A 24,264-nucleotide genomic window follows, 5' to 3' on the forward strand; every position below is an offset into this window, starting at 1 on the left:
AATTTTAAGAATAAGCTGTGTTAGCTTGTATTATAACATCAAATTTATACAGGTCCATAAAAAAAAGAATGTTTTATTCTGAAACAGATCAGGTAATATAATTATGCAAAGCCCGTTTGTTCTACGATGGGCAGACACAACATTATTCAAAAAGAAATTATACATAGCACAGCAGCCTTGTCTCTACCAGAAATAACACATGTGTACTAGAACATACGCCTAAAAACGTTGATATAATTAGAAAAATATAAATTTACAGAAGTAATGTATTCTTACCTCTCTAAAATACATCTAACCTTAAAACTATAAAAAAATCAAAGTATTCTGGTTCAGCGTTCGCACAACGTAAGAAGCTTCAGCAAAGAGCCACTGCATGCGTTCCGAAGTTTATTATGACCAGAAGTCGTGACGTCACAGGAATTTTCGAACCGCGCGCTTAGGCTTAAAGTAGAGTCGGTGTTTGAAGTGTATCATCTCGCACGCGTAGGTTTTATAAAATAAAAGTGTGCTTGCAGGAGACTGACTACTTCTCAACTTAAAGCATCAGTTGGAAAGGGGTGTATTCAATATTGTAGGATTTTGTTTTTCAGTTAAATCTTTCCATTACATGTCTTTCCGGTTTTCTTTGCATTTCGCATTCTCTCGGTCACTCTTTTTTAAACAAATTTGTAAAACGTCTCTTTCGCGTTTACATACAGTCCGCTGTAATAAACGTTTAGCTCCTGTTTTGTATCCACATAACTCATATTGCGGTTATCTTTACTACTCTATTCATTGCAAGAGCTATAGAAATATTAATAACAAATCAACAACTAATTATATAATGAGTCCATTAGCTGGAAGTGTGATGAATTGGGACATGAAAATTAATCCCAATGATTTGATTAAACAGGCTGATGAAGTCATTTCAAACTGTAGGAAAAAGTATGATGCTGTTGGAGCTGTACCTGATAGTGAAGTCAGCTACAAAAGTGTTTTAAAGGTATTATTGTATTATATTTAATTAGCTTCATAGCTTAATTTTCTCTATGAGGAATCGCAGTAAATTACTTATACATGTAAATTTCCTTTCGCACACCCAAAACAGATACAGAATTCGCAGAAATTGCCCAAACTACAAATAAATTATGTATTATAAAATATTTAAACTTAAGTTTTCGTCTGTGTAAATATAGATCACCAACTATAGCATTTTATGGGCCTAGTGTCACATACGAGTCTTTAACAGTATAAATATATTTGAATGGGGTTTTGTTTTTTAAAATCATTTCATAAAATAATTTTTAATTTCCTAAGCATATATAGCGTTATAAGAGCTTTGTTAAGGATATCATGTAAAAAGGAAGAGCCCAGATATAAAAAAATGCATAAAAATGAACATTGAATGTGTCTTGGTTGGATGCAAAATGATTGGTTGCGAGAGGATATCAAATCGCCAAATATGATTATTTTGAATCAGTAGAAAGAATTGAGAAAAAGCGTATTTCCATAGTTTATGATGAATTTAATCGATTTAAATAATTTGTTGAGCCTCCAGATTATAAAATATGTCATCGAAAGTTATGTTGATCTTACATTAATATTAAATTTAATGTATAATAAATTAATTATATTTCTTTTCCAATAAAATTGTTAAAAGCATATGCCCTTTAATTTGTCACCAGTATCGTTGATTGGAGGCCAGCTAACACGGAAAAATATGCATAATGTTTTTAAATTTGAAAACATAGATTTTATTATATTATGAAAGTTGTCCAAAGTTCAGTTTTGTAAACTTGGGAAATGATAGTATTAAAAAGAAAAAGAAAAAAAAGCTGCAAAACTATTTTTCATGAAAGAATCTGTCATTTTAAAAACTGCTTAAAATTTTACCTAAGAAAACAATGCTAAGTAATGTAAAAAATTTTCTTAGTTGACATACAGAAATTTAGTCACATGTGCATAAAGGAAAGCATACTAGCTTTAAGAAATTCAAAGGTTTGAATTCCAGTCTTTTCAGACAAATTAGACTAGATGTGTGCTATAGTTCATTAAATATTTTGTTAAGAGAGCCCAGATTCTTATTTGTCAGTAAAATAGAAATTTTAAGGAATTATTAAAAGTATGTAAACCATCAAGATAGTGCAATAAATAGTTTTGGAAAAGGTGTAAAATTATTATTAGTAGTATAACTACTACCATCAGATGTATTTTTTAGTTTAAACTACGGATAGCTGATTATTTGTTAATTATTTTTAACTATCAATTCATTAGATTGAAATTATTTTTACTTTTGTGTGTAAAACAATCCTAGTATTGATAATTAAAAAAAAAAAAGGACTAAAAAATTCGGTACTTTTCCGTTTTGCCGGCGCAAGCGATAAAGTCGCCAATAATGGCATACAACCGATGCGAAACGGAATATTCTCGCTGGTAGCCTTTGACGCCTCATTTTCAAAACAAGTCGCAGCTTTTTCTTATCAGATTGATTGTTTCTTTCAATACTGGAATAAAATTACATAGAATTTTTATCAGATAGTTCATTTTTATGTCTAAGGCCATTTTTGGTAATTAAGTCAATTAGGATGCAATCACAGCGCTTACCCGAAGCCGAAAATATAGAAAAGGTGGTTGATCTTTACATTATGGTAACTTGGCGTTTTTTTGGCGAAAATTTGGCGACCAACTCTCCTACAGCAACCCTCTATTTTTTTTTCCCGCCGCCATTTTGTCTTCATGAAGTAAAGACATGTTTCTTTTCTTTTTATCTACTGAACACTTCTTCCAACAATCTACTAGCCGAATTACACTTATGCTAGAAATTTTATCTAACAAAACTGCTTAATCATGACAAATATTCACTGCAAAATTGGGAAAAAGTGCACAATACCATACTCCTTACGCGTTTTTCAAAATAACACATACACATAAACCATGTCACGTCGACTTATTTTTACTTAAAAAAACATCCCAGAATTACACAAAAATGGCATTGCGCACACTCTTCACTATATCCATGTACACTGCTTTTTTCTCATAAATTAGAAAAATTTCACGAAAACACATGACAATTTTCTGAATCTTTAAACCCGGTAAAAAGAACATATATGAAATTACCTGATCGGGAAAAAGTATATACCCTTTCCAAATATGAACATTTCCACATATAAAATAAGTAAAATATCCAAAAACTTTTACCTCTAAATCATCTATTATATTATAAACGTCACCAACGAATTCATACCGCAAGCATTACAAATACTTAGTGTCAAATATTTAAATTATTTTCATGCACGTTTACTTCAACTAAAACGTATACCAAATTCCTACAAACATAAAATTCACAAAATAACTATCATTTAATTAAAATATCACTAAACCATGTACACGTCGACTTATTTTTACTTAAAAAAACATCCCAGAATTACACAAAAATGGCATTGCGCACACTCTTCACTATATCCATGTACACTGCTTTTTTCTCATAAATTAGAAAAATTTCACGAAAATGCATGAAAATTTTCTGAATCTTTAAACCCGTTAAAAAGAACATATATGAAATTACCTAATAACGAAAAAGTATATACCCTTTCCAAATATGAACATTTCCACGTATAAAATAAATAAAATATCCAAAAATTTTTACCTCTAAATTATCTATTATATTATAAACGTCACCAACGAATTCATATCGCAAACATTACAAATACTTAGTGTCAAATATTTAAATTATTTTCATGCACGTTTACTTCAATTAAAACGTATACCAAATTCCTACAAACATAAAATTCACAAAATAACTATAATTTAATTAAAATATAATTAAATTCAAAAACACTACTTAAAATATAAATAAGCGCATACATTAAATTAATAAAAATTAGCTTACAATCCTAATTATTTTAAACTAAATCATTGCTAATAACAATTTTCCCAATAATACCAAATTACTTTACTTTTACCTTACATTTAGAACAATGCATAAAAATAATATCCTCAAATAATTAAAAATACTAACTTACCTAATCTTCTTCAGAATCTTGATTACGTGTCCGATAAACTTTTCTTATTTCTGTTTCAGGATCTTTAAAATCATACTTATAGTTCACAGCAAGGTACCAGGTAAAATAAATAACTTAATAAAACATCTTTACTTCTATCTCGCACAACCTTAAAGAAACATTTATTACTACCCCTTTCAATCTCACTAAATACTCATTTCGAATTCACTTTAGTTGGGGCCATGGGATCCAAAAATTAACGAACACTGTTTCACACAACACAGAATAAAGCCAAATACAAAATTTCCAGATTTTTTCCTGATTTCCCCCCTTTTCCGATTAAAGAACCGTAATTCGTCCATTAATATCACATGACATATCCCATGATCTCTCATTTCCCTCGCACAAAATAATGCGTAATCGGAACTGAGTACTGCTCACATTATTACCAAAGTCCCAGGTAGTAACCTTTATCGCCTCCAAAATGTCGCCAAACTACCAGTTACCATATTTTAAAGATCAGCCAAAATTATTTCATTTAAAATTATTATGCAAGTTAATTAATCACAAGTGCTTTTACATGAATAATTTTTTAGGTAATTTGTAATATGTCTTAAGTACTAATGAAAGAATTTACATTTACATTTTTTTATAGTCAAAAGTATTTAATCCGCACTCGTAGGGACTTCGGCGATTCCGAATTATAGATCATTAGTTTAAATCTGGTAAGATGGCATGTAGAAATTATAAAATTAAAAATATGAAACGGTAATTTATGAAATAAAGAGCAATTATGATCTAAAGGGTACCAAAATTTACAAAAAAAAAAAAAAAAAAAAAAAAGCTTAATATTTATTTGCTTACTTTATTAAACATTTCTTTCAATGTAAGTTGTTTCGTTTTTTATGTGATAATGCATTCTCTTTAATTCTATAAAGAGACATAATTTCTCGTTCAGTTACAAAGTTCCGCTGTTCAAGTCGTATAATTGCTGGGTCGAGAATACCGACTAATTTGTCAATCGAAATTTTTTCATTTTCAATAACCTCTGTCACTCTCTTTGCTATCGGAAGTAAATTATAATGATGAGGAATTTGATTTAAATCATATCAAAGCCGGAGTACATCGAGATGAAATACTACATTTAGTAAGGAATTATAAGCCAAATAAAATAAAAACATCTGCCATGAAGATAAGGATAGTGCTGACAGATTAACTTCCAGTTCATTGCGCACCGCAACGTACCCCCCCTCTCCTGCAGAGCAGCGTGAAATTGATAAACAGATTTCAGAATGGTTAGAGGTTAGAGAAACAAATGCCTTTATTATGCCTTTATCCATATTTTGCAGTAATTCCACTTTTTGTTTGATGGACATCGAAACATGCTTTCGCTTTATAGATCCTTTGGCAGCTCCAGAATCAGAAATTCTTTTTGACATAATCAAAAGTTCAAGCTTACTTTTATAAAATTGCTCTTACAGTCTGCAAAAATAATAGCCGGATCCAATTAGAATATTAGGCAACAATGCAATCTGCAACATTAACTGAAATAGATAATTAGAAAATTTTAGCTTAGCTTATACTGTCCGTTATACATTAAATGTGCATGTGTAAACCTATTATCCGCATGCATAAACATATTATGCACATGCATAAACGCATATGTGCATGCGTCAACACAAACACATGCTTAGAAAGTTTGTAGCTTTGAGGTATGGATAATAGATCATTTCGGATTATGGACGTCCGGATTAGAGACTTGTGACTGTATACACTTTTCAGTTGCTGTGGCAGATTAAAAAATGCAGTATCTCATTTCATTTTAATTTAGGATGGAAATTAAACTACTTAGGAAAGTACCCTATAAAAAATTTATTTTATTTTTTTATTTATTTTTAATTTTAGGTACTGGACGATATTGACCGTGAATACATGAATACATTGTTTGCATTGAGCTTCCCGCAGTCGGTGTCAACAGACAAACTTGTTCGGGATGCTAGCACTGAGGCAGATCGTAAATTACAAGCTTTTGGTGTAGAAGTGAGGTACTTCATGCTATATATTCAATTTTATTTTGATTCTGCTGCTAATTATGTTAAATACATCCATCCATTTTTTAGTTTTGCAGCCATACTATCAATTATGCAGATCAACTTAATTACAGTCAAAAGTCGTTAATCCGGACTCGTTGGGACTTCGGCGATTCCAGATTATCGATTTTTCCGGATTATAGATCATCAGTTTAAATCTGATAAGATGGCATGCAGAAATTATAAAATTAAAAATACGAAACCGTAATTGATGAAGTAAAGAGCAGTTATGATCTAAAGGGTATCAAAATTTACAAAAAAAAAAAAAAAAAGCTTAGTATTTATTTGTTTACTTTATTAAACATTTCTTTCAATGTAAGTTGTTTCGTTTTTTATATGATAATACATTCTCTTTAATTTTATAAACAGACATAATTTCTTGTTCAGTTACAAAGTTCTGGTGTTCAAGTCCTATAATTGCTGTGTCAAGAATACTGACTAATTTGTCAATCGAAATTTTTTCGTTTTCAATAACCTCTGTTACTTTCTTTGCTATCGGAAGCGAATTATAATGACGAGGAATTTGATTTAAGTCATATCAAAGCCGGAGTACATTGAGATGAAATACTACATTTAGTAAGGAATTATAAGCTAAATAAAATAAAAACATCTGCCCTGAAGATAAGGATAGTGCTGACAGATCAACTTCCAATTCATTGCGTGCTGCGGCGTTAAAGATAAACAAACGTTAAAGTTTAGATGAACAAAAGCTATGCCTTTATCCATTTTTTTCAGCAATTCCACTTTTTGTTTAATGGACTTCGAAACATACTTTCGCTTTGTAGATCCTTTACATATTAGTAAATATATATCAGAAATTCTATTTGACATAATCGAAAGTTCAAGCTTACTTTTATAAAATTGCTCTAACAATCCGCAAAATATAATAAGCCGAATCCAGTTAGAAGATTAAGGAACAACGCAATGTGCAACATTAACTGAATTATATAATTTTAGCTTAGCTTATACCGTCCGTTATACATTAAACGCGCATTCGTAAACGTATTTTGTGCACACACACACGTGTATTCACAGCCGTAAAGGTCTTACGCGCATGCGTTAACGCGACGCATGCGCAGAAAGTTTGTAGCTTTGAGATCCGGATTATAGATCATTCCGGATTATGGGTGTCCGAATTAAAGACTTTTGACTGTATTAAAAAAGTAAAGTGTAATAAAAAAGAATTTTTCAGACTTTCACATTATCCTGTTCTCTAGTTTCATCACTTATTAGAACTGCAGTGTTTTTGGCATATTTTCATGTATATATGCAGTGGTGCCCAACTGTGTAGCATGTATGTAATACATGCATGCATAACATATATGCTTTGAGTACCTATGGCTTTACATGTTTCATATTTAACATTTTGCTGAACAGTATCTATTGATTGTAAAAATATCAGCCATATAGATTTTTTTCTCAGGAAATTTCTTCCTTCTTATCAAATGCTTTTATTATTTATGGGAGAACTGTTCCTATAAGCCATTAGTTCTCAAACATTTGGTACTTATTTGTTATCGCAACTACCTCAGTATAAGTCATTAAATTTTCAGAATGTGCTAAATTCTGGCAGCCATGTTTATAAAAATCCTTTAGAAAAGCAACATCTTCATTTTCTCCATGTGTTCTTTTTGTTGTATTCCAACAGCTTTTATTTAAAAAAAATCATGATATTTTATCCCTTAAAGTTAATTTAAAAACATGCGCTTGTGGAATTTGTCAGTGGTGGAAGAAACTGTTTTAAAATTTCTTCAGGAATGCAGAATTTTGACATAAACTGTCTAAATGGAACAACAAGAAGATGAGTTTGGGAGATAGCCAACATTACCCGAGTTTCAGTCTCTGAAATTCTCTGAATTTTTATTAAATGTAAGCTGATTGCTTTAGGGAGAAGAATAGCACAAAAAATAACAAATATTTGGAGAAAATATGTTTTATATTTTAATATATCATATGATACTTATTTAATAAATAAATTGTATTTTAAATTACTAAAGTATGTTTCGAGCTAATATCTCTCACTCAACTCTGTTTGAAACAAACACATTTTGTTTTCCAAAATAAATATTACAAGCAAACTGAAGGATTAGCCATGGGAAGCCGCCTCAGTCCCATCCTGGCTGATATCTACATGCATTATTATGAATCAAAATTGTTTGAAACTTTAAACTTCCCGGCATGGTTCCGCTACGTAGACAATGCTTTGACCCTGTTTGAAGGTAATAAAGATGATTTAAATAAAGTTCTTTCAACAATGAATTCTATTGATCCTGCTATTCAGTTCACTTTTGAACTTGAGACTTGCAATTCTCTTCCGTTTCTCGACATTCTGGTCACAGGTACACATCCAACTTCAGTACTACGGTTTACCGTAAACCTTCATTGGTTTGCCTTCCACCACACTTTAAATCATGTCATCCGACTAAACAGAAGTTAGCTTCATTTTATTCCTATGTTTTCCGTGCTCTTCAAGTTTGCTCCTCCAAACTAGCCCTTGATGAAGAAATGAATTATTTAAAAGCAATAGCTATTGACAGGGGCTTTTCAACCAACATTATTAATCAAGCAGTTAAAAAATTCTTATCTCAACACACTAAAAGGCACACTCTTGTTTTAGGAGATTATAAAAATTCTGTTGTCATTCCCTTCTTTCCATCTATTAGCTATAAAATTGCACATATTTTGCAGAAATTTTAGGGTTGTTTATTCTCCCATCAATAAAATTCCGAATTCCATACTCAAGGACCCCATTCCGGATATGAATTCTTGGGGTATTTATAGGATTCCTTGCCAGTGTGTTTTGATTTACATTGGCCATACTAGGAGAGCCTTAAAATTTTGCATCAAGGAACGTGAGGCATATGTTAGAAAAAAGGAAACACAGAAGTCTTCTGTTGCTGAACATTGTTGGTCCGAAAATCACACTTTCAATTTTTCTGCTGCGGATTTTCTAGAGGCATTTCACATTCAAAAAAATCTTTCTGTTCTACTTAATGATCCTAATTCCAATCCATCTTTGCCTTTGGCCTTTAAAGAAATTATGTTTTAGTTCTGGTTTCACCAACAGATGATGCCACTTGCTAATTCTTGTCCAGGCTTTCTTATCTTATCTAATCATTATTTCCTATATTGTTCATTTGCAGTTTTGCAGCTGAGGATGGTGGTTCGGTAAAACCATCGAAACTAGTCCTATAAAAATTTTGAAAATATAACGCTGATTTTTGTTGTTTGACTTCTGAATTAACTACACTTTTGTCATAACTTTTTTTACATTGTGCACTTTGTCTTCAGTCCTCGCATATTTTACTGTTATACTGTTGTGGTAATACTGTGAAAGTTTGATCTTAATTCCTCTATTTTTCTTCCTTCGGTTGCAGATATATCATGGCCGCTCGATTAGAAGTTTGCACCAAAGAGGAACAGCGAGCAGTGATCCGATTCCTCTGGTCGGAGGGTGTAAAAGAGTCAGACATGAATTGGCGAATCACTATCGATGAGGTAGCATCTGCTTTGAACATCAGTCATTGCTCTGCCCATCAAATCATCCATGACGAGCTCGTTTTTCATAAAGTCTGTGCACGGTGGGTATCAAGAAAGCTTACCTCAGAACGCAAACTCACTTGTGTTAGAGTGTGTCAACGTTTTGTCAAAACACAGTTTTACATGATAGTTCACTTCTCCCGTATTGCAATGATAGTCTGACCCTTTGACACCCTCCGACCAGAGAAATCGGATCACTGTGTGTTGTTCCTCTTTGGTGCAAACTTCTAACGGAGCGGCCATGATATATCTGCAATAGAAGGAAGAAAAATAGAGGAATTAAGATCAAACTTTAACAGCATTACCACAACAGTATAACAGTAAGTGAGGATAGAAGACAAAGTGCACGATGTAAGAAAAGTTATGACAAAAGTATAGGTAACTTTTTGACTTGCCCTCATATTAGTATATGTCTTAGTATGTTCACAGTATGAAAATTAGTTGCTAAATTACACTTAAAGAGTTATATAGTAGTATTAAAATATGTGTTTATGTAGCAAGAAATATTATGTTAATGTCATTTGGGAACTTTTAAATCTTGAAATTTTCTGCGAAATATCTTATTATTGAAAAAGCATTTTCGTATTTTCATGGCTGTCATCGTAATAACACCAAGATGGTCACCAGTTTTGTCTGAAATAAAGTAAAATGCCTCTAATTTTGGAAGAATAATGTAACATTTTCTTCAGTCATCAATATTAAAAAAAAATAATAATAAATAAAAATTAAAAAAAAATAATAATAATAAATAAAATGTAGTCTTTTTACAGATTTTATCTTCCTCAAATATATTTTTTAAAAGTCTAATTCTACTTAATTGATATCATTTCCTCTGCCAAACTGTGAATAAATTGCACTGCTCTTACAAATGATATTCTGGAGCCATTGAACCAGTTTTGGGAATGTATCCTTTTCTTTTGCTTCACTTTTTTGCTTTGCACATGCAAATTCTTTCATTTATGTATAATTTCATTTTGCAGCCATTTTCACATATTCAAATGCATGGTAAAATAACTGAGTACTTTTCCGTTTTGCCGGCGCAAGCGATAAAGTTGCCAATAATGGTACAACCGATGCCAAACGGAATATTCTCGCTGGTAACCTTTTACGCCTCATTTTCAAAACAAGTCGCAGCTTTTTCTTATCAGATTGATTGTTTTTTTCAATACTGGCATATAATTGCATAGAATTTTTATCAGATAGTTCAGCTTTATGTCTAAGGCCATTTTCGGTAATTAAGTCAATTAGAATGCAATCACAGTGCTTACCTGAAGCCGAAAATATAGAAAAGGTAAAGTCAAGGGTTAAATTCAATTCTAATGAGAATGCATTAGCGAAGTAAAGCACTGCAGTTTTACATAATTTCTGAGTAAGCTATTCGTACGAATTGAAATATTTCTTGCATATAAACTTGTGTTCCAAATTAAGATTTAACTTGAAATTAATGTAGATAATTACTGAGAGCATTAGAATTTTGTAGAGTAGTTTACGTGAGATGAGATCGCTTGGGGTCACGTGATATGAACCGGTGAATCAGGATGGTGAACCATGAAAGCATAGTAAATTCTTAAATTAATGTTTTTTTTTACAAATTTATTGTCTTTATTTATTGGCTTTTTATAAAATTTTAAGCGATATTAAAATGTTTATGCCTTCAAAAAAAGAATTCTTAAAACTAACATTTTTTTAATATTTTTTATGTGTATACTGTATGTTGTCGCCAATAAAGTCTGCTTGGCGAGATTTGCGCCGGCGAAATGGAAAAGTACCAATAACTGTTTTTGAGAAAAATGATGTAGGATCTTCCTGATTGATCTGTAAATGAAAAATTGTTAACATACTTTTGAGAAAAGGAAGGATGCTAGCACACAACCTGCTCACAGCTTTTCTTATCACAAATAAACTTGTTAATTAATTGCTGTTACCTAAGTTCAATTTTCAAACATAAGAATAATAAATAATATTGGCTACAAGAAGATTTATTGAAATTGCATCACAAAATAAACAATGTCACACAGAACAGTTGTCTTTCAGAATTGTAATAGGTATGTTAAATTTAATTAAATACCATCTGCTGCTATCTTTTTTGTATGTGGTCAAAAGTTTGCTAATGCAGTGCTAAACAAATAGTTAATGCATTTTATTTTGCTAAATTTAAATAGTGTAATTGAAGACTGTCATTGGTGATTTATTGCTATTCTTGGTGGCATTTAAAAATTGGGGGGCCATAAAAATGAGAAAAAGTAGATTAGGAAATATATATAAAATATTTTAGAGTACTTAGAAAGTTATCTTTTAAAATTTATGTTACATAAAAATCTCAGTTATTCTTGATCACAATGCTATTAATTACAGGTATAAGCCATTTTAAAATAGCCTTGTTTTAAATTTCAGAATGTAATGTGTAATTTCTGTTTATCTGCATCCTCACAAAAGTCAATGCATTTGCAACTTCATGAGATGGCAAGAAACATCTGTTTGGCCAACTTTATAGCTTATAGGTACTGATCTGTTCATATATAATAATAATAAAGCATTTTTATGAGGAGAAGAAGTCTATATAGGAAATGTTTATATTTTTACAGTTGGTGGACAATGTTTATTGAAATTACCATTTAATATAAAGCTTGAATATGAATTCCTGTATGCTCAAAAATACACAAAACAGGCATCTATGTGAAAAGTTGAAACTGGTAGTCCTAAACTATTAAGTTTATTTTATTGAATAACTGATAATAATGGTGATCGTTTTTTACTTCTGTTTCCAGTATTACATTAATGTTTGTTTAGCATTTAATGGAATTTTTCTGAAATACATTATTATCTGATTTGTCTTTCATTGGTAACTGTTTTGAAAGTACTTTCATGCTGTTTCAAAATTCGTTCTTTTAAAATTGAATTTGTGATAATGCATCTTGACTGCTTTTAGTATACAGTACAAAGTCTTTAATCCGGACTCATCGGGACTTTCCGGATCAGGCAATTCCGGATTAGGGTTTTTTCCGGATTGTAGATCATCAATTTAAATCTGGTAAGATGGCATGCAGAAATTATAAAATTAAAAATATGAAACCGTAATTGATGAAGTAAAGAGCAATTACGATCTAAAGGGTATCAAAATTTACAAAAAAAAAAGCTTAATATTTATGTGTTTACTTTATTAAACATTTCTTTCAATGTAAGTTGTTTAAGTTGCTTCATTTTTTGTGCTAATACTTTCTCTTTAATTCTATAAACAGACATAATTTCTTGTTCAGTTCCACTGTTCAAGTTCAGTAATTTAGTCTTTAATCCGAACTCATCGGGACTTTCCGGATCGGGCAATTCCGGATTAGGGTTTTTTCCGGATTGTAGATCATCAATTTAAATCTGGTAAGATGGCATGCAGAAATTATAAAATTAAAAATATGAAACCGTAATTGATGAAGTAAAGAGCAATTATGATCTAAAGGGTATCAAAATTTACAAAAAAAAAAAAGCTTAATATTTATGTGTTTACTTTATTAAACATTTCTTTCAATGTAAGTTGTTTAAGTTGCTTCATTTTTTGTGCTAATACTTTCTCTTTAATTCCATAAACAGACATAATTTCTTGTTCAGTTTCACTGTTCGAGTCCAGTAATTGCTGGTCGATAATACCGACTGACTCGCCAATCGAAATTTTTTCGTTTTCAATAACCTCTCTGTCACTTTCTTCACTATCAGAAGCGATACATCGAAACATGCTTTCGCTTTGTGGTCCTTTGACAGCTCCAGAATCGGAAACTCTTTTTGAAGTAATCGAAAGTTCAAGCTTACTTTTTATAAAATTCCTCTAACAGTCTGTAAAATATAATAAGCTGGATCCAATTAGAAGATTAAGGAACAATGCAATCTGCAACATTAACTGAAATAGATAATTTTAGCCTAGCTTATACCGTCCGTTATACATTAAACGTGCATGCGTAAACGCACGCATGCATAAAGATGTCATGCACAGAAAGTTTGTAGCTTTGAGGTTCGGATTATAGATCATTCCAGATTAAAAACTTTGTACTGTATTAGGTTCTGTTCTGTTATCAGACCGAATCCAGAAATGTATGTGTGGATGGATGAATGCATTCATGTATGCATGTATATATGTAAGCATGAATGTATGTGTGTATATACATATATATACACATATATGCATATGCATGTGTATACATTCATACATTTTTTAATCCAGTCCCAATAACAGAACAGTATCTATTGCAGCATTACTTCAGATATAAATGCAGTGCAGTATTTACGTACAAGCTACACAAACTATAGCTTAGGCAGGCCTGCACCGACAATAGGTGCAAGGTCATGCGGTGCACGACGGCACTGAGTCTATAAGCCGCCGGGCAGTCATTAAAACAAGCAGTCTGTCTCGCAGCCTGTCTCAACAGGAAAATTTTTGTCTTATTTGAACGGATCCCCCTGGGGGTCAGCTCAGGTAAAACCTGTGGAGCTACTGATTAGAATCTGTACCTAGGTAGGCTCGACCACAGTTGTTTAAAATCAGTCTTCCCAAGACTGGAGTCATAGCTGGAGATGGCTGATTCAGGCTCGACAGAGACCATATGGTACTATCTTGTTCATTCCATTGGTTGTGGTGGAGCTATATAGTCAGATATTTATGGTTGTCCGGAGTGAAACACCTTTGTCGGTGGATTTGGCGAATTCAGCGAGCCTCTAAATTGCTTGAGGTTTCTAGTGGGAGCCTGGAGCTTCAAAACTGCATATTCATGTCTTTCCTTGGTTTCCCCCTAGGGGTGCCTAAAGTTCACGTCTATATACCATGACGTAGTTTTAGCAGGCCGGATTGGTGGCCCGGTCTGTCTGGCGGTGTTTAAGTGACTTCATTCTGCTGTCCGGGGTTTGGGCTCTGTTGATAGCAGATGCTTTCACCATTCCCCAGGACAGGGAGTGGAATGCAAGTTGCTGAGAATTCCTGTTGACTCAGCTTAGTCTTAGATCATTGGCTCGACCAATAGTTTAGCAGCCTCTTGGATCACCTCTAGGGTTGGGGGGTTAACACATTGAGCCCAGCGACGGTCCCTGGGGACTGGCAGTGAACTTTCCATGGGACTGCCACTGGAATTTTCGTTTGGCCGGCGTTGGCCCCTGGGGACCAGCACTGGAATTTTCGTTTGTCACGGACCGACAGTATTAACATTTGTGACCATGAGCTTTGTCACGCACAGGCAGGGCTTGTATGTTGGTAGTCAACGAAGCTCACCAACAGATAAGCTCTACTCAGCGCATGAAATCGTATGTCACCCTGCAACATTGTACCACTTGATCGCTTGTGCCGGCTGAACAAAAAGGACAGCAAATTGGCGCTGGGCTCAATGTGTTGATTGTGCAGCCTCAAGCTTGTCAGGTCTGAGTGCCTCTTCCTCCTAGCACATTATCTTATTCGACTGAAAGGTTATAATCAGGGCAGGAGTTCATCTCTGGTGTTCTTTTCTGTTTTATTTGAACGTGAAAATGCGTGATGCCGATGCCTGGTATTAGAACTACGGAAGGCTAAGTTTTATTTGGCTAAAAACTGAATGGCATAGATAATTCTTTCAATAACATTGCACTTTGCTTAGTCTCTTTTTTATTAAATTTTTAAATTCCATATCAACAGGTTTATTCTTTCATAATCGTACTGAGAAATTGGACCAAAGGTATAGATTCCAGAAATATATTTTATATTTCTCATGAAGTGTTTATTTGAGTGGTTCCTGTCATTAAATTCAGAACTACTCAATTTTACGTTGCTGAACTATAAAAAATTTCAAAATTAAAAATTTTCAAACAAAAATAATAAGCAGAATTTCTTTTAATTCTTTCATTGTTTGGCAGGATTCGAAAAAAATAAATCTAAAAAAATTTACATCCATTTTTGTCTTTTGGGAAACTGAAACTGGAAACCAGGTTTTTGATAATATTCAGGACCATTTTCTATTAAGACTTGAACTTGGGATAGCAATAATGGACATGGGCATAATCCAAAATCAGCAGGCATAGGCAAATGCATATCTACTGCAGAAATTATAGATGTCACTAGTATTTCTTCTGTTTTTTTTTTTTTTTTTTTCTACCAGCTGCTTTGAAGTTAAAGGTAATTCCCGGGTGAAAACACTATCTAACTTTTTCTGATTATCAGGCTCTTTTGGTACTTTCAGTGGTAACTGAGGACATTGATGGACAACTTATGCTAATAACGTCAGCTTGGGTATTCTGTTTGTTTTTGAAAAATTGAGTAATTTTAATGTTCCGATAGGTTTATTTTTCTACATTAAATTTCTGTTTTTCTTCCTATATCTGGGGAAAAATGAAGACATAAAGAAGTAAAAATAAGAGTAGAAGATAACTATTATAAGAACTATTATGTAAAACACTTCTTAAAAACACTCGGAAAGTCACTTACCTTACTTCTGAAAAACTGAGTAAACCTTAAACCATTGCTGGGAAAATATATAAACTATTAGATCAACACGAAATAATTCAAGGAAATTGAGGTACTCTTTTGTTTATTAAAATAAATAAATCAAATTTAAAGTATGTATTTAAGACATAATGATATAACGAAACATTTTCCTTCAGTTTTCCGTATAGCTAAGAATTGGAAAATGGCAATTTTTAATTTCAGAGTACCTTGTATATTTTTACTTCACTTCAAATCTCAAATAGGTATATTTTAAATTCAATGGTACTCCGTAAATATGTCAATCCTTTCTTCTTTAAAGGTAATAAGTTTTAGTTTAATAAACATATGGTTCATGTTAAAAAAAATTCGAGTACCGTAATTTCCGGAAGAAAGGCCGCATCAGCGTAAACGCTGCACTCGAGAAAAATGGCTGGAAAAAGAATTAAAATTACACAGAAACGCCGCATCAGCGTAAACACCGCAATAGATTAAATTGCGCATGACATCGTCGTGGGCCGTATAGATACGAAAACTCAACCTATCTTCACTATCTGAATTAAAAAGATTTAGTAAATCCTGATCTAAGTCTTCCAGATCGTCACATTCATCCTCTTGGTTTACAGTCTCTTTATCTAAGGATATAATTTCAGCTTCTTTGAACCCTGCTATTATTGACGATGTTTCTACCGATTTCCACGCACTTCCTGCCCACTTTGCAATTTCTTCAAAAGATGCTCTATGCATTTTACCGCTTTTGGTTTACATATGCAATCCTTCACTCATCCAACACTCCCACCGCTTTTGGACTTCAGCTTTGAAGGATTTATTATCTGACAAATCTAATGGTTGTAAGATTTTTGTCAAACCACCAGAAATTATTGCTTCGGTTGTAGACAATTTTTGACATCTGATTTTCACCGACTCAAAGAAATGAGCACGCATGGAATCCATTATCAATAACCCCTTTGGTTGGAAAAAAGATCCCATACGACACTGCAAAACTTTTTGTAGCCACTCATGTATGATTGTTTCGCACATCTAGCCGTTCTCGTTTGCACAAATAATTACGTCATTAGGAAAATCTCCCTTTGGAATAGTCTTTCGTTTAAAAATGATCTTCGGCTTTAGCTTGTCACCGTTTGCGGCACAAGCTAACACATACGTAAATGACGTTCTTTCATGCCCCGTCATAAACACAGATACAGTTTTTGCACCAGTTTCACCAGTATCTGGCAGAATGCCAAGAAAAATCCATTCATGCTGAAGGGGAAATATGTCAGAGTTCATTATTGCGAGGCAGGTGCAGTCGTGTCCACCTTTGAAAAAAATTGCAGAAAAGGCAGGGGTGGGGAGAGGATGGGTCCTGGAAGATTCATCGAATGGCAGAGGAGAGAGACTATTCAAACTGATGAGAATGTTGATTTGAAAGGGGGAAGAATGTTATTGTTCTGAGATCTCGTTTAGGGTGAATAAGGCATGTAGGTCCGTTCAAGGAAAAGAATGTAAACAAAATAACGTTCGCAAAAAGCAACTGAGTGGTCTTTTGTGTGGGAACAGCACCAGTCTATGCACAATGACAAGGCCATCCGAACTATGTACAATGACCATCATAGGGCATATTTTATTTTTAGTGCACCTAAATGCTGCATGGGTAGAAACGCCGCACCCGCTGAAAATTTAAGTTTTAAACATGTAAACGCCGCGGCTTTTCTTCCGGAAATTACGGTAATTACGCTCAAATCGTCGCTTTTCTGAAAAGCTAACCTAAGTTTAACATAATATGTAACTGCACTTATCTTTTTTTACATCGAATAAAAATAACAACAGACAATCACCAAACAAAACCGCAAAAAAGGTTAATGTTGCTCAAATAACTACGATTGCAACAGTAGACACAAAATAAGGATTAAGCAATTTGTCGAATGCGTCTACCCTTATACATGCATAGGTATCAGGTATTTTCGTTCACAATATTTGCAAGATCAGCTCAACTTATATCAAAAGCTACAAAAAGCATTAACTGATAAAAAATCAAAGCGATATAAATAGTATAGATCTTACTGCAGTTTTTGCAAATGTTTGGAAAAAATATAGCATCTTTGGTTGAAACTCTAAGCTACATCATTGTCAACAACATAGTGGTGTGCAGGAAGTAATTTTGGATATACCCCTAGATATCGGCCCTACATCATTTTTTGTGCCTTATTGTAATCACAGTTTAAACCTTGTCGTAAACAACGTTAACAACAACTTATTCGGTGCAAACTTATTAGATGTGTAAATTAATGTGTTCTTAATTTTAAGATAATAAATAGTGTTAAGCAATACACACTGGTCATCATAAATTAAGGAAAAATCACAAAAATCACGATTACTGAAAAAGTTACATGTAGAATTTAATGAAACTTACCCACAATATACAACACATAGTAATGTATCAAATAACATAAAAAATAATTACCAGACAAATGGTAGTATAGAAATTAGCACATGTATAAAATGAACAAATCGAAGGTGTCAGTTTGCTATAGGAAAAGTACCTTCAGTATGGAATATGATCGCCTCTAGAAGCAATACAGCACATACAGCGATGTGTGATGCTTTCAATTATGCGGTCTATCAGTTTCATAGGAAGCGAGAGCCATTGCTCTTGCAAAGCAGTTGCAAGCATGACAAGGATTTGAGGGGGCGGATTGAGAGCAGATAGACGTCTCTCTAAAGCATCTCAAACGTACTCGATAGGATTCAAGTCTGGGGATCAAGCTGACCACTCCATGCGCATAATTGTTTCCTGTTGAAGATAATCATCTATGATGCGAGCCCTGTGTGGTCTTGCATTGTCGTCCTGTAACAGGAAAGCATCATCTATTGCCCCGACATATGGGCACACATAAACATCAAGGATGTCATCTCTATAAATCTGAGCATTCACAGTTCCCCTTGGAAAGACATGGAGGTCTGTGCGTCCACCCAAAGAGATGCCACCCCAAACACAGACACTGCCCCTTCCGTATGCATCTCTTTCTAGGATGTTTGACGGATGATAACGGGTTCTAGGTTCTCTTCATATCAAATAATATGTATTATTGCTTTCTAGACTAAACCCGGATTCATCCGTAAAGAGAACCGCCCTCCATTGATCAGCCGTCCAGTGGACATGTTGTCATGCCCACTGAAAACGGTCCCTCCTATGGCGTGACGTGAGCGACACACAAATGGATGGTCGCCTCGCATACAGAACACCTTCGTGAAGCCTTCTACGTACAGTTGACGTTGACACGAACCTTCCAGTGGCTGCAGCAAGGGAGGATCTAAAAAGAGTCGGAGTAGCAGTTCTGTTCCTGCGTGCAGTTGACGTTGACACGAACCTACGTACATACAGTTGACGTTGACACAAACCTTCCATTGGCTGCAGCAAGGGAGGATCTAAGAAGAGTCGGAGTAGCGGTTCTATTCCTGCGTGCACATATCAAATGTCGGTCATCAGTGCTCGTCGTAGCAGTTGGCTGTCCTTGGCTGAACCTCCTAGATGCCAAATCTGTGGTTTGAAATTGCCTCCAAAGTCTATGAACCATAGAAGGACTCACATTTAGCCATCTGGCCACTTCTGTTTGACTTTGTCCTGCTTCTAGTCTCCCAATGGCTTTCTATTGTAGTTCTGCAAGCAAATGATGCCTGGAGGTCATTGTTACAAATTGGCTATCTCAGATTTCTGATGTCACTTTCACAGTGAAATATGTGGGCTTGCTCTCAAACATGGACTTTTTATGCTCCTTGCAGATGACGTATTCCAAAAGCAGCGCCACTAATTTGCATATCGCAGTTTTACTCAGCTACTCTTACTTGGCAACATATTCCAATTTTGCACGGTTTGCCGTATTTTTGAGGGAATTATCGCTGTTTTTGTGATTTTTCCTTAATTTATGAGAACCAGTGTACTATTTGGTATCCAATGGTAGTGTATTATTTTGCTTAGCATGCAGTGTTACTCTTTTTATAACATTAAATAAATGTGTCATTCTTCAATAAATATGTTTGAGTGTGGGTTTTATCAAAAAGCAAAATGTTTTCACATTTAGACAAACTGAAAGATAAAATGTAATTTTCATTTTTCATACTATTATGTTAATAATACTTCATTTTAAGAGTTAATCGTAAACATTTTCCCTGTAATATCGTCACTGCATAAAGGTGCTTGCTAGACATTTGAGGGACGGTGCAGATCAGGCTTGGCACGGGCTTGAGCTTAGAGCCCCCACTTTCTTCCCCCCCCCCCCGAAAAAACCTCTAAGTATCCAAAAATCATAATTGGGCCACTGATATATAATATCTGCACTTATAAAGGGCTCCATATCTCAAATAGCTTAGGGCCTTATCAAGTCTGAATCCGACCTTGTATAAATGATACCAAAATAGGTGATGCTTTCTAGCAATAAATAAAATTAGCACTTTCATAATTTCGTTCACTTTGTATGCAAATTAATAATTTTAAAATATAAACCGTAAATGAATCTCTAATTCACTGCAACATAATTTCAAGTGCTTTCAGCAATTTTAAAAATAGCTTCAGTGAAGAAGCATTATATCCAAATGCAAAATTTTATAAATTTATTTGGTGTATTAGTCAGTATATGAAAGCTTTTATTCGTATTATTCTACATTGGCGTTTCATTTATTAGTTTGGTGGCTTTTTTCAATTTACTTGCCAAGTAAGATTTCTCTTGACATTAGAAATTTTTTAATAAACTTTTTATTACTATTTAGCTATGGATTTTTTTGCAATATATGATTTCATATGTACACCATATATTTAATGATAATGTAATAAGAATTTGTAATGTAAAAAAATGGGATAAAATATAAAGAATATATATCAACCAAAATTGGCAAACTGTCACAAAAAAAGTATAAATTAAAAACAATTGAAGCTAAAATTTGAAAGTCAAACCTGAGATCAAAATTAATGCAAAAACAAAAGAAAAAGTTCTTCAGTTTATTGTATATTTCAAATTATATATATATTTGAAATTTTTACATGAGAATGTTTCCTAGTAAGATTAGTGTTTATGTTCTTAGGCAAATGTTAGTTCCCTTTTATAGTGAAGAAAGATTTTATTTACAACAATGCAGAAAATGTAATCACAAAAGAGGAGCTACATCCATATAGGAAAAACATGTATTAAAATTAAAACATAAATGTTTCAATAAAATTAAAAAAACTGATATTAAATATATAAAGTTATAAAAAGTTGTTGAAATTTCATTGGTTTTCTCAAGGAGCAGCCAAAGAATTTTCAACAGAGCTACGTTTTTGAGTTTTATCTAGATGATTATTAAAACTAGAAACAATAAAAAAGTTACAGAAAATGCCAATGAAGAATATAATGCTTGTTTGCAGAAGAGAGAATTTGCACATTATGTCAAATTTCTGAAAAAATATTATAGAGATTTTATAAAATTTGGTATGAGTATACATTTATAACAGAGAAAGATATCTAACATTCAAAAGTTATTTTATGTATGCATGATTATCAGTAAAACTCTTAGTGTAGAGATGTTCAAAATCCACACTATGATATTGAACTGAAAATGAGTCTGATGTGTGGTATGGCCCCTTCTCACGGCTAGACAGATCATGCAGCCTGATGGCGTATTGGACAGATAGGAGTTAAGGAGTCCCAGTGGCAGTCGATCCCACTCCTGCTGTGCATCTTTAAAAGTTGAACATAGGGCTGTAAGACCTCTCCTCTGTACCTCAAAGTAGACAACAACAACAACAACAATATTGGCTGCCCCGCCTCGTGGAACTAAATCACCTTACGGGTCCACTTCCCCTTTGGGCACTTCGTGGAGGTTCAACCTCCACTATTACCCTTCCAAGGGAGCAGCACACCACCTGGATAAGACACCAGCCAGCACCGGTCGTCAATTTGCTCCTGCCAGTCGCATAAGCGAGCCCGTCGCAGTGGGCTGTTACCCAGCAAACCGAGGGGAACTAGTCCTCCGGCTACGGTTCCACACCGCTCAGGACATGCCAGTCCCCGTGGTTGGCTAATAAGTGACCTTTCCCAGGGGCTTCAGAACCACCAAATTCATAAATTTTATCCCCCGTAGCCGAGACTGCCTAGGTACAGATCCTAGCCAGTAACTTCGCAGAGTTCTCTACGTCAACCCCCCGGGGGGATCCTCAAAGTAGACACGAAGCCTTTGGGAAACACATGCAGGGGTCTTCTCTTTTCCTCAGAACAGTTCATGGAGTTCAAAACTTCAGAACAATCAGGGAGCCTTTGTTAAACACATGCAGAGTCCAACATAATGCCTGCACAAACCAATACATCTGAAAACACTATAATGATATTTGTCCCTGATGACACAAAGATGATATTTTCCAAGTTCTCTCCAGACAGGTACACCTAGAATCAGTGTCTAGGCTGAATCTTGATTCATCTATGTGCTGCAGTGAACGAGAAGCAAATATCAGGTACTCTGGCTTACAAGCCAAAGCCTTTGGGCAACTGTAGACCATGAAATTTGGATTTGATAGCTTTGCACCTTACGTGAAAGCTGTGAAACTTAGATTCATAGCTCTCACATTAGTGAGATGTGTTGCTGCTCCGAAAATGCAAATAACTATCCTCAATTCGTCATTGAGGATTTTGGTTGACCTGGTCCAGGTCTTCTCAGTGTGAATTCAGTGTCCTGAAATTGTTCCCACAACTTGCAAGTGGCACTGGGTGTAGCATTGAACTCTGTAGCCACATGTACTTATGATTAGCCTGCCTCCAGTGTACCAACTATTCTCCATCTCATTCCATCATCCATGTTTGTGACTACTCATTTTATCTGATACCTTATAGAATTTGCCCAACTCTTGCGAGAAACATGGCAAATGCCATGAAGGTATATAAGCACACAAAATGCCTTGTCCCATAATTATAGCTTCGTAGACTAGCATGGGTCTGCTTACTTATTTAACTCTGAGTATTTGCATACTTCTTCAATAGCATAATTAGTACTTTTGGTTCAATACTTTTTCATAAAAATAGATATTATTTGCAAATTCTCATGACTTTTGCACATGAGTGTGTATATATACATACTATATATAATACTTAAAGTGGGCATGCTATCTAGGTATATTTTATCCATTATATATAGTGATAAATGTACATCCTTGCAGTACAATGAATTCATTTTTAAAGAGGTATCATAAGAAGTGGGGGAATATTTGTCATGTAAATTCAATTTATTAGATTGAGACATGCAGAAAATGCCAGATTAAAAAAAAAAAAAATATCTATCTAATGGAGAAGTTTTCACTAATATTTGTTGTTTAACATCCTCACAGCATGCGCCCAGATATTTTTAACAAATTGCTTATTCTGGAACAAAAGCAAGAACCTTTGGAGACAGAAGCAAAGAGATATTTGAAGAGATTAATCATTTTAGGAAAAAGAAATGGTATGTGTTTATCCATTCCTTTAATTCATCTTTTAATGCAGTAAAAAGAATGTTTTGTTTGCTATTGAATTTTTTACAAACAGTATTTGTTCAACAAGCTGATAGTTTAAAATAATATTTATTTGGATGTATTGATTTCTTAGCACTGATCTTTTTTAATATAATGGCTGTTTCATAAAGGCCTATTTAAATTTAATTCAATTATGAAAGAAGTGTTTTATTCAAAAACAGTATTAATTTTTTTTTAAATTCTATTCAAAAAGGGCTCGCATCCTTTACAGTTACAGTTAGTACAGTTTGCAGTTAGTCCACTTTTATTAAAAGCATTAAAATTCCTCTTTTAGATTGAATTAAATATGTATAAAATAAGGACATTTGAGATGACACACGTATTATATGCACATGTGAGATAAAAAATATGCAAAGGAAACTTCTGATTTTAATTGGCAATAATCTGTTTTATTCATCATTTTAATATAAGAATACTTTTATAAAAGCACTGAAAATCCCACTGTTAGATTCGATTAACTCACTATGTGTAAAATAAGAACATACGAGACGACATACACACACACACATACATATACATATAAGATAAAAAATATGTAAAGCAAATATCTTATTTAACTGACAATACCTCTTTTATTCTTCATTTGAAGTTAAGGATATCCCCTTTCTGTTTTAAATATAGTAACTATTAAAATATCAATCTAAACTGCCTTATTTCAGATTAACCGGTATCATATGATCTTGCATAACATTGTGA

The 24,264-nt window shown here is 33.6% G+C and overlaps 1 protein-coding gene across 2 annotated transcripts in view; it reads left to right on the top strand.

Annotated features, from left to right (window-relative positions):
• The first annotated feature begins 466 nt into the window (after positions 1-466).
• Positions 467-24,264, top strand: part of LOC118187678 (thimet oligopeptidase-like) — a 93,890-nt gene continuing 70,092 nt past the window's right edge. The window contains exons 1-3 of one of the 2 annotated variants that reach the window (XM_035357948.2): positions 467-982; positions 12,005-12,111; positions 23,386-23,498. In XM_035357948.2, the coding sequence (XP_035213839.2) occupies positions 608-982; positions 12,005-12,111; positions 23,386-23,498 (595 nt within the window). In that variant the 5' untranslated portion in view covers positions 467-607. Of the gene's footprint in view, positions 983-5,885; positions 6,026-12,004; positions 12,112-23,385; positions 23,499-24,264 lie in introns of both variants that reach the window. The other variant, XM_035357946.2, reaches the window with a different exon arrangement.

This window comes from Stegodyphus dumicola, chromosome 9 (assembly GCF_044657685.1).
Source record: "Stegodyphus dumicola isolate Sdum_Otavi_A_Nest chromosome 9, ASM4465768v1".
Lineage (NCBI taxonomy): Eukaryota > Metazoa > Arthropoda > Arachnida > Araneae > Eresidae > Stegodyphus > Stegodyphus dumicola.